The sequence below is a fragment of the Penicillium mononematosum genome, assembly GCF_028829835.1.
Source record: "Penicillium mononematosum strain IBT 11891 chromosome Unknown utg000001l:1.0-4488741.0:1.0-4491989.0, whole genome shotgun sequence".
NCBI lineage: Eukaryota > Fungi > Ascomycota > Eurotiomycetes > Eurotiales > Aspergillaceae > Penicillium > Penicillium mononematosum.
The window spans coordinates 613959-625089 of NW_026643271.1; the positions used below are offsets into that span (position 1 = coordinate 613959).

At 47.0% G+C, this 11131-nt stretch overlaps 6 protein-coding genes across 6 annotated transcripts; 5 read left to right on the plus strand and 1 right to left on the minus strand.

The window, feature by feature from the left end:
* Positions 1–74: 74 nt before the first annotated feature.
* On the plus strand, positions 75–1725 carry N7519_000217 (uncharacterized protein; the record flags this gene model as incomplete). The annotated part of the gene is made up of 4 exons (XM_057286996.1): positions 75–292; positions 366–751; positions 812–1082; positions 1146–1725. 4 exons carry the CDS (start codon positions 75–77, stop codon positions 1723–1725), a joined length of 1455 nt encoding a protein of 484 aa, XP_057153079.1.
* Positions 1726–2300: 575 nt separating this feature from the next.
* On the minus strand, positions 2301–4567 carry N7519_000218 (fungal specific transcription factor domain-containing protein; the record flags this gene model as incomplete). The annotated part of the gene is made up of 5 exons (XM_057286997.1): positions 2301–2387; positions 2530–2928; positions 2994–3572; positions 3639–4356; positions 4416–4567. 5 exons carry the CDS (start codon positions 4565–4567, stop codon positions 2301–2303), a joined length of 1935 nt encoding a protein of 644 aa, XP_057153080.1.
* A 1830-nt stretch (positions 4568–6397) lies between these two features.
* On the plus strand, positions 6398–7031 carry N7519_000219 (uncharacterized protein; the record flags this gene model as incomplete). Its single annotated transcript, XM_057286998.1, has 2 exons — positions 6398–6611; positions 6679–7031. Coding segments are annotated over 2 exons (567 nt in total), but the record flags the coding sequence as incomplete, so codon positions are not given.
* A 254-nt stretch (positions 7032–7285) lies between these two features.
* Positions 7286–7511, plus strand: N7519_000220 (uncharacterized protein; the record flags this gene model as incomplete). Its single annotated transcript, XM_057286999.1, is given in 2 exon segments — positions 7286–7411; positions 7425–7511. The coding sequence occupies 2 exon segments, from the start codon at positions 7286–7288 to the stop codon at positions 7509–7511; spliced, it is 213 nt and encodes a 70-aa protein (XP_057153082.1).
* Positions 7512–7562: 51 nt separating this feature from the next.
* N7519_000221 (uncharacterized protein) lies at positions 7563–9014 on the plus strand (the record flags this gene model as incomplete). The annotated part of the gene is made up of 4 exons (XM_057287000.1): positions 7563–7640; positions 7695–7946; positions 8016–8388; positions 8440–9014. 4 exons carry the CDS (start codon positions 7563–7565, stop codon positions 9012–9014), a joined length of 1278 nt encoding a protein of 425 aa, XP_057153083.1.
* An 800-nt stretch (positions 9015–9814) lies between these two features.
* On the plus strand, positions 9815–10413 carry N7519_000222 (uncharacterized protein; the record flags this gene model as incomplete). Its single annotated transcript, XM_057287001.1, has 2 exons — positions 9815–9933; positions 9996–10413. 2 exons carry the CDS (start codon positions 9815–9817, stop codon positions 10411–10413), a joined length of 537 nt encoding a protein of 178 aa, XP_057153084.1.
* Positions 10414–11131: the final 718 nt, after the last annotated feature.

Consider the following 11131-nt stretch of genomic DNA (forward strand, 5'->3'; position numbering starts at 1 on the left):
AACGCTTCCGACACGGAATCTTGAAGATTCCGTCAAGTGGAACCCCGCAACCGCATATATTAGTAAATACATCTATGCTCGCCCTGGAAAACGGGTTTATATTTCTGTTCCAATTCATAATGGAAGATCCTAAGCAGTCTCCTGCCGTCGCACTCTTTGGTGATGATGCTATATTTAGGGATCCCCGGTATGAAGTAACTTGGGAAGCTGGCGATTCTGAAAACCCACGGACATGGTCGGTGTGGTATCGTGGATTTATTGTGGCATCTATGTCATTTTCAACTACTATTGTGTGAGTCTTGTCATTAGATCCCTGACTCACTTCACCCTTGTCTTGAATATCTTGGTTAACCTCGGTTTCGCAGAGTGATATACACGACCATGTACACCTCAGGTGTCGAAGGCATACAAAAAGAATTCAACATCTCATCAAAACTTGTTGTACTCCTTGGTCTAACCACCAATCTTTTTGGTTTGGCATTAGGATCGGTTGTTCTTTCGTCCTTGTCAGAAATCTATGGCCGACGTCCTGTTTATCTCGTGTCTGTTCTCTTATTTGGTCTATTGACACTGCCTGTCGCGTTGGCAAATAACATAGAAGCCATTTTGATCAGTCGCTTTTTTGGAGGATTCTTCGGCGGAACTATGATTGCCAGCGCGCCAGGCAGTGTCACTGATGTGACGGATGATCAGTATCGTGCTCTGGCACTGAGCTGCTGGAGCTTAGGTACCATGAATGGACCTGTCCTTGGTTAGTGTCTCTTTTAATATTTGATTCGTTTCATTTCCTAATTTCTCTTGGGTATAACAGGTCCTATCATTGGTGGCTTTGTCTACCAATATCTTGGCTGGCGATGGCTCAATTGGCTTGTTTTGATATGCAGCGGAATCTCACTCTGTCTAATGTTTCTCGTGAAAGAGACTTATTCACCTGCTCTTCTTCGACGAAAGACCATAAAGAGAAAGAAGATGACTGGAGACCGTCGATGGTGGTGCCGCTTCGACCATGAGGAGACCGGTTTGCAAGTGTTGAAGACTAATTTGATTCGACCCCTACGCATGGCAGTTCTTGAGCCAATTTGGTAAGTAAAATTCGGCATATATCAATTCTTAATATGGAAAATGCTGATTGGAATAATCAAAAGCATTTTCTGGAATTTATACGTTGGGGTTGTCTATTCCGTGCTGTTTCTATGCTTCGTTGCATACCCGATTGTCTTCGAAGGAGCGCGAGGCTGGACCCCAGGCTTAGCTGGACTGAGTTACTGCGGCATAGGCACAGGCACAGCCATCGCTGTCGGTCTAGAGCCCTTGATCCGAAAAATCATTGCTTTGCACCCTCAGGATCCGATTACCAGCCGGCCAGCTCCAGAGGCAGCAGTGATCGCCGTCTGCATTGGCAGCGTACTGATACCGATTGGAGAGTTCTGGTTTTCTTGGACCGCACAACCATCGGTGCACTGGATTCTTCCCATTTTGGCCGGTATTCCTTTTGGATTGGGAAATGGGTTGGTATTCATCTACGCAACAAATTACATGGCCGGGAGCTATACCGTCTACGCTGCGTCCGCCCTAGCAGGGAATTCGATTGTGCGATATGGTCTTGCAGGTGTTTTGCCACTTGCGGGTGAAAAAAATGTACAGCACTCTTGGAGCAAATTGGGCTGGGACGATGTTGGCACTGATCGAGGTTATACTTATTCCGATCCCGTTTATCTTTTATAAATATGGCCACCATATCCGGTTACGAAGCCCGATGATCGTCAAGAGGGATATGGATGGCTCATGATATATTTATACTCTTTTCCAAGAGCGATGGTGGACAGTTCATAATAACCAAAGTGATTGGATCCATTTCACCTGTGGCTGCTCATGGCCAAGGGCCAAATTCTAGTCTTGAGTTCCAATTCCTCTTGCTATGCACAAAAAATCTTCGATTCATAATAAAAAGGCATTGGCCTGCATAGCCAACTACCAATTCCAAGCCGATGGAACATGTGAATCCAAATCGCTCACAAATAATTCCTGTAGCCACTCTATTCCACCATCTATCATTTCCCCAGGCAACCAGACATTCTGATCTGAGCCTATTATATCCATCCCTGCGATAGGTAATGAAGTTGAAAGGACCCCCGTGTTAGGATCTGTATCACCTGGAAGACAAGGCTCCATTCCCGCTGTTTGTACACCACCAGAGTGCAGTTCATGAGGATGATGTCTTGGCGGATGGTGACCGGATGTATGGGCTGGTGTGTGTCTCTCTTCAAAAGGAAAATCGTTTGGCACAAAAGGACTCTCGTCTAGATCCATGTGTCCCGCGACTGGTGGGTCTCGATCAATGGCTTGACGAATTTGTGTTTGCCGAGAGGACGAAGGCGACGTTGAAGCTGCTTCAAGGCAATTCAAGCCCGATAGGGTAAATTGCGCTTCCCGCTGCGTTGCATTATCGCAAGTCTTTGGTGATTCATGAGATAAATGATTCGATGAAATCATGGGTCGTGATGAAGACGACTGTCGATCGTTGCTCACCAAGTTTTCGGTTAGACGAGTCCCTGGATTCATGATTGCTTCAGCCATTTGGTTCAGCTTCCAGACAGCCCGGGCCATTCTGCCTGAGACCCAGGTCTTGCGGCAGTGTTTCTTCAGTGATCGCGCAGCTTCCAACGTCAATTCCCCGTAGGTATGTTTGAAAGAACTTTGTTTGATGATCAACCCGAGCGCGATGATAGTAGCACTGGTTAGGTAGTGCAGAAAGGGAAACGTATACTTTGGATGATCTTCTGCCACGTTGCTGAAGTCTTCAATTATGCTCTGGGCTAGGCGCATACAAATCACTTCGTTTTCAATGGCTTCTGGTACTGGCAAAGATGAAGCTCCTTTACGCTGAAGCATTGGCTTTCTGATTAGAAGGTAAAGTGACGACCATCGCTGTTCGACAGTTAGTTCAAATCATTTCAAGGAGGGTCCGCCCCAGGGATAACGAAAGGCCGTACAATCCGCATCATCAACTGTTGCTTGATCTGCCACCACGCTAATCCTCTTGCTTTGTAGCTTCCCGGCCGTTGCGGGTCGTAGGAAAACTCTGGTTGAAGATCACTTTGGGATTGTGTTATGAGGAGTTCCAAATATTCTTTGAGAAATGGACTTGGGGTTGAGTCCGACGTTGAAGCACCGTACAGAGCTTCCCAGACTTTGCCTACCACCTTCGAGTAGCTAGCCATAGCAATGAGGTATGGTACGGTAGTAGGAGAGTTTCCAGTACCAGTATCCTCGGGCTGCAGCGGATGAGAGGTCCCTCGGTGTTTGCTAAGCCACTCATCACTCATACTTCGAGGAAGGCCAATGTCAACGTTCAAGTCCTGAATGAGGAATGGACGACCAGTCTCAATCGCTAATCTTCTGTCCATGAGATATATACACCACCACAGACGACGAGCCATTTCACTTTCAAAAGGGTTCATTGCTTCCACCACCTGACGACGTTGCAGTCCGATGTGGTGCGAATGGGATATTGAAAGGGCTAAGAGCTTTTCCGCTGGTCCATGGGAATCAAGTCGAAACAGATAGATAACCTACATGTCATGATATTGTGTTTAGCAAAATGAATCTGCAGCAGAGAGACCCATTCCCGAACTTACCATCAATAGAATATTTTGTAGCAGGAGTATCTGATCGGTACACTCACCGAAAACATCTAAGAGGTCTCCAATTACGTCCCTCGCCGCTCGGTACAGGCTCCAACCGGCGGAGTACTGCCCTTGTTGGCCATCTACGCGTGAAGACTCAACGCATGTGCCATTAGCAAGGCACAGCAGCACACACGCAAAAGTAAACCTCCACTCGCCACGTGAGTAATGACTTGCGCTGGGGACGAGGAAGCTTTCCCAGAGTCTTTCATATGCTTCCCACACTGAAGGCAAGTGTAAAAAGGGAACCAGAATATGAACTTCATCACAAAAGGTCTTCATAGCACGGTCCCATTGTACGCGATCTGGTACTATCTTATGGGAGTCTAGAGCTTGATATACATAGCTCTTGGTCTGTTGTCGGTGATTTCCCTTTGGCGATGCTTGCGGAGACGGTGTTAACTGGGAGGAAAAAGAGTGATTGGGCGATTCAGATCGAAGTCTGGCATATCTCACGCCCATCTGCTCTAGCCTGCCTTCCACAACGGTTATGTTGTGTGCTAGAGATGTCTCACCGGAGAATGGTGTTATACTCTCATCTGGCAATCCTTTATGCCCATTTTGGTCTTCAGAGACATCTTCTTGGTGACTTCTAGTGTGCAATACTGGCGGCCTTGAGGTGTTCTGGTCACTCTTATCTTGGGGTTCTCTGGATCTTGACTTTCCTTGTCTGCATAATCGTCAGCACACCTTGTGATAGCATGAGATAATAACTGGTTCAAATCAAACCTTTCTGCAAAATCACGACCTGTCTTCCGCCATCTTCCTCTCATGTCGGTTCCATTTTGCTGGCAATCTCGTCTTTTTGAAATGCAGGCTCTGCAGGGAACATTTCCATCGCACTGTCCAGGAGTACAAGTACAATAGTCAGCATTGTCCATTATCACGTCTTTTATTAAACAAATCCCGCACGACTTACTTTGATTTTCCGGCGCTTACACTGACCACTACATTTGAAATGGGCTCTTTAGTATTGCCGGAAGTTTCAATCGTAATCTTGGAATGCCCACCATGCTTTGGACGCATATTTTGCTCGTTTTGGATGTTTCCCACGCTCACTGAATGGAATGGCAGATTCCACCATCTTTATAACGGAAATACTTGGGGTATGTTAGGGAACGGAATCATCGAGTGGAGAAATCAGGGGCCGGAATCTTCGGGATTTTAGTTCTTGGCATATGAGGAGTAAGATTGCAGCAGTTTCGAGATATGAAATTGCAATCAGATAAATCCAAATCCCTAGTGCTCCTATCGTTTGGTATTTTGGGAATGTCAAGGTGTTACAAACCCTGCTGCTATATTGTGAATATGGTGGAATATTGGCTGTTGGAGAATCCCCCCCGATGGGATGATTCTTTATGTCATGCAGACTCAGCCTTTGCTAGTTTGCTAGTTTATTTGTCCCGAGCCACAAATCGTCCGAGTGCGTCTCTGTTTCTTTCAGATCGGTGATGGGGGAACGCGAAGGTCTTTCTAAGCTTGGCTGAGGTCCCTCGTCCCGAGCCACGAACTGTCCGAGGGCATATCTGTTTCTTTCGTGTCGGGCACGGGGGGGAATGAGAAGATCCTCTTGATCTTTGGCTGGGGTAACTCCTGTAGCCTCACGTTTTCCTCATCCCTTTGCCTGCTTCTATATCTCTTGTTAGTCTCGACGTTATAACAATTAGCTATATTCTCCACACACCGTAAAGGTAAGGCCAGGGTCCTCCTGATCCAATGGTCGATAAACTTGCCTAGGCCAGTGAGGAAACGTCCAGAAACCAGTCCCGGGTTTGATGTTGAGAGCATAGCATACCGCTTTTTTGGGCCTCTTGTCTTCGAAGGCGACGCAAATGTGATAGAAGGGCTAGGTAAGGAGGAGTGAAGAAAGACGGTGATGCATTCCGAGCGAAGCCCTCGCTAAGAGAGAGAAGAAGAGAGAAAGAAGAGAGAGAGAAAACTACCTAGGTAGCTATCTGGCTGGTCCTGTCACCCATGGTGGCCCCAGGCATCCAACAAAATGTGCATGACAAAATTCAATCGCTCACATCGTGCACATCGCGACAGGATATGGCTTGGCTCTTGAGGGAGCCTGCACTTGACCTTTCGCTTCCGACGGGTGTCATATGCTAGGGTCGAGAGATCTGCGCGGAGCGAGTGATGGAATGTTGACATCCGGGATGGCCACACAGATGGATCTAACATAAAACAACAGAGTATACAAATGCAAGAGGCCGATCTGGGTAAGTTGGGAAAAACGGGTCGAAAGGCCCCCCACCTTTTTTCAATGCCGAAAACTTCTTCAAAACCAAAGGCCTCAAGGCTTCTGGGCTTCGTAACAAAGTCACCAATTCGATTGTCAAACATTCGTGGAAGGGCAACTCCAGGGCTATAAACCGGCGTGACATAAACAGGGGGTATATAAAGAATAGCTGCGAGGAACCACCGGGAAATCGGAGTGTACACAACACTGTATCGATGTGCCTGCAAATCCCCACTGGATACCTATTGAAATTCTTGAATTCTTGTCATTTTAGAGAGTTATATAGCACTAAAAGGGGTACATAACTACCTGTAGGCGTAAGGTGCAATTCAACACGAAAAAGGGGCAAGGCGGTCTACAGACACCCGTAGTGACTCCTAGTCCTAACCTCATACTCATACCCGTTGCACCTCACGTTCAATATAACCAGTTGTACATATTCTTAAGTCTGTCTAACATGATAGGCAGCTTCCGAGCCTACGTGGATTGGATTTTCCGATCCTTCAAGACTCTGGAGTTGAGAATCCTGTTGGTGGGAGACGATGATTCTGGAAAGACCACTTTGCTACACCAATGGTACCACCAGAAATTTGTTGATCTGCCTCCAAACTATATGGGTGGATTCGAGGTTCAGACTGTCGAATATCCGCAAAAATGTCGCTGGACCATCTGGGATATCACACGTAAGTGGCTAACCTCCCATCCTCCTTTTCATTTATTTCCAGCAATGCGCCTAAAGCAAAAGCCCAGTCGGTTCGGATCCGATCAGAAAGCTGCTATATCACTACTTCCAGAACACAGCAGCTGTTCTATATGTTCATGACTGTGATCGGCACTTGGATGATGCTATCTCCTCCGTTCATTATTACATCGGGGTTATGCTCGAGAGAGAATGTAGTTTACTTTACATTGTCCCAAATAAACAGGATAAGCTACCCTCGGAAAAATCCCAAGGGCTTGCCCACGACCTGCGCGAGGCGTATAAGAAGGAGCTAGCCAGATACGAGGGTCAGATCTGTTGGAAAGTCCTGGACTTTAAGATCAGTGCCAAAACTGGAGAGGGTGTTTGGGAAATACTTGACGAAATTTATGGCGAGCTTTGAGTGCAGCCCAACTTGTTTGTGCATATCTCCAAGTCCTACAATTTGTTATCCAGTGCAGTCCACCAACACCGGGTGGTGTTGTTGGGGGCCGATTATTTTGCGCTTCGGAGCTTGAATATCGCGATTACCGCTAGGATTTGCGCTTGGACCTCGGTACGGCAGTCTCTAGTAAATCTTCCGATGTTTCGAATCGCTGGCTAAACCGGGAATCCCGAAAAGCTTCAATATTACTATTCGATGCTGTTGCCTCGATAATGGATTTAAAAGGGAGTTGGCAGACGGTGTCTTATTCCACCACCCGAGAACCCGTCAAACCATCCATGGATCCATACATGAACTTGTGTCATGTCTCGCAGGAACCTCGATGCATCCAGGCTGTTGTGCCATCCGCAGTTTCTTGGCATCGAGGACCTTGAGAGGACAGGGCTGGCTTGGCGAGACTTGGCACGGCTTGGCAATCACTCACGAAGGATTCACTAGGCGATATATTTTCCATCCAATCGCTTTTTTTCTTTCTCCAATTCTGACACTATGCTGCGTGAGGTATTCTCCATATTCACATGTGTGGCATGGGTGGGATTTGCCATTTATCTCTCGCCATGGATGAAGGTCAGATCAATATCTTGAAACTGACACTATCCACTCAGCACTAACGTCCTGTAGGATATCTCCCATGAAGTTGAAGCTTACAATGCTACTACATTCCAATACCCAGTGCCATTGTCTACACACAATGAAGAGCACACACGTCTAATGCAGAATCTTCAGCGATCCAGTGGGAAATGGGACTCTAACCATCCTCGACATCGATTGTTAACTGCCCTGTATGGATATACATCCTACAAAGACAAAAACCTAGCTGAGGTGAACCGCTGGAGGAATCTTTATAAAAACGTCCCGAAGCAGCAGCGAACGGTATGTATTTCTTTCGCTCTTTCTTGTCTTTTCTCTTTGCTGTTAAGCAGGTTTCACTGACTAGCTTAGTTGCTTGAATCAACCGTCCACTACACGCGTAAACTCAACACAATCGAACATTTGCTCGATACAAACAATGAACTCGCCAAATCTATTGTTGATCACGGTCTTTGGTTCTACAATATCAGCCAATCTGAGCTAGACGAATTCATCAAAGAGAGTGAGAGTCAAAAACGGTCCGCTGATAAGACTAGCGTCTCTCAAGGAATGAAGCATTTTGTGCGTGACTGGGCAGACGAAGGCCATGAAGAGCGTGAACAATCCTTTGGATGTATTCTGAAGTCGCTCGCCCAGACACCACGGACGACAGATAGACCCTTGCGAGTGCTGTTGCCTGGGGCTGGATTGGGAAGACTGGCCCATGAGGTTGACAATCTTGGAGGTGAGTACATGGTTTGCTATCTGGAAACTTTCATTGATTGATTCAAATTAGGCTTTGATGTGACGATGAACGAATGGTCAACATACATGAACCTGGCATACCGTTATGTATCCAGTCGCTCCATCCCCAACAGTGTACCATTTTACCCGTACATTGACTGGTGGTCTCACCACGCCACGACGGAAGATCTCCAGCGCTCCATTACATTCCCAAACCAAGTTATTCGCCCATCATCTGTCTTACTCATAGAGGGAGATTTCACTACGGTATTCGCAGAACACACTGGTCAATACGATATACTCGTGACCTTGTTTTTCATCGATACTGCGCGGAACTTAGTCACATACCTTGAGACCATCCACAGACTACTTCGTCCTGGTGGCCGTTGGGTGAATCTTGGTCCTTTACTGTATGGCACCGCGCCATTTGTGCAGTTATCACTGGACGAGATTGTGGCGCTAAGTGAGAGCATGGGATTTGAGTTCCAGGAGACAGATCCCTCAGTTGGGGATATAACAGTGCCTGGCTTGCAAGTGCGAGGGTTGGATGTGGCATATGGTCGAAATGCGCGTGGGTTGAATAAGAACGCATATCAGGCGCAGTATTGGGAGGCTGTTAAGCGCTAGAACAGGAACAAAATAGAAATAATATTCTGCTTCCTTTTTAGTAGGATTCAAGCAAAGTAGCTGTTTGTCACTAGAATATTATCCGAATTCGACTTCTAGACCGGGAGAGATGAGGCGGGATAGGGCAACAAGCTATCCGCGACTTGCGTCTTTCGTGAAACACAATATATCTCACATAATACCCACCTAATTTAACTACCGAACAGCAATTCATTTCCCGTAAGCAATATAATGACGCACCTTCGCCCCGGCCCCCATTGACTAGCTAGCACGGTCAGGGTCTCGGGTACAACCTCAGGACCTTGGAAGTTTCCGATTCCGGGCCCATAACCCAACAACATCGACCGATAGTAAAGGATAGCTATAATAAGCGAATATAGAAGAATTGAGTTTCTCCCGGCCTCGAAATTTACACAAAAAGGGCATCGTATCGCTCGGATAATAAAGCCTCAACCCTCTTGGCAGGTTGGGATCGGCAGGGACTGACATTGGTCCATGATGGCCAAGATATATCCAAGAGAAGCACAGCTCTCATTAATCAAACATTCTTATCCACACACGAGACCATCTAGTCGAAGACCAATGATATGCCGGATATAATGAGACACCCCCTCCGGTGCCAAGGCCATTTGAGAACCTTTGGGGCACCAAGACTTTCTCTTTTCTTGGCCTCGCAAACCCTACTATGGCGGCGGAGCAGCAGGTATAAAGTCCTGCGTGGACCCTGTGCGACAGATTCGTGATTTTGGAACATTCATTGTGATTATACTCTCCACAACCTCCAAAATAATCCCGCCAAAATGAAATTGTCCATCTTCCTCATTGCATTGATGACCTCGGTCTCATCCGCGGCAACCACTCAGGATCCCGGCCCATCTCCTACTGCTTCTGTCGGCTGTGAGCCACACGGAGACCACTGGTTCGTTCGATCCCGTCGTATGCTATGTCTATCACCCGGTGTTTATTAACATTTCTATACAGGCACTGTGACGGCCCAGCCTCAACAGATGTCTCCTCAGTTACATCGACAAGCGAGGCCGAAGTGAGCACCACTGCTTCTCCCACTATGCCTAGCCCTACCGAGTCCATTGGCTGTGAGCCGCACGGTGACCACTGGCACTGTGACGGACCCGCCGAGACCGGTACTGAGGCCGAAGCGAGCACCACCTCTGCCACTGCTTCTCCCACTATGCCCAGTCCTACTGAGTCTGTTGGCTGTGAGCCTCACGGCGACCACTGGCACTGCGATGGACCGGCTGAGACTGGCAGTGCCTCCGCGAGTGCTTCCGCGAGTGCCTCTACCAGCTCTGGAGATGAGGAAGGCGCTGCTGGCTCAATTGGTGTGCAGCTTTCCCTGCTTGCTGGTTTGTCCCTTGTCGCTGCTGGTCTGAACCTTTGAGACTGTTGATCATCTCAGAGACATGAGACTGTCTTGTGTGTGTACATATGTGTTGCTATATCGAGGCGACCATCTCGAAGTACAGTAATTAGGGATCAATGTATTCACCCCGTGTACCTACCTAGCTAGAAATGTCAAAAGCAATTATATAAGCTGTGTATCTACCTACCTAGGTAGGTAGCCCTGGAAGGTTACCTCCAGTCTAACCCGTTGTGAGGCCTGAGGCCATCAAACAATTAAGTCTGTCCACGGCCAAAAAATAAAAAATAAAAAATAAAAAATAAAAAAAACAAAAAGAAATGTCAACGGCGCAAAACGAACGGTTAAGGACAGAAGCAAAAAGGGAAATGGCCGTCGGATAGGAACCTAGCAGTACATTATCCTGCACTAACAGTATGCTACTGCAGAGCAGTATACCGGTAGGATCCAGTCCGCCAGCCATCCCATTTAGGACATCCTAACAGTGATTCTTCTACTACCTTGGAAGAATATTATGTCTGAACTGTTCAACACTGGACAATGTCTATCAGCAGAGAATCTATATGCATATTACCCCACTTTTTATTTGCTCAATCTCATCTCTGCTCTACATGCACCTAGATATATCCCTTTACGAGTCTAATTGGTCGTATAAGCTGCCTTTGTATCTCATACAGGCATATGGCCTAATCAGGGCAAAGATGTGAATTTGGAAACAGATAAATACTAACATCGAAAA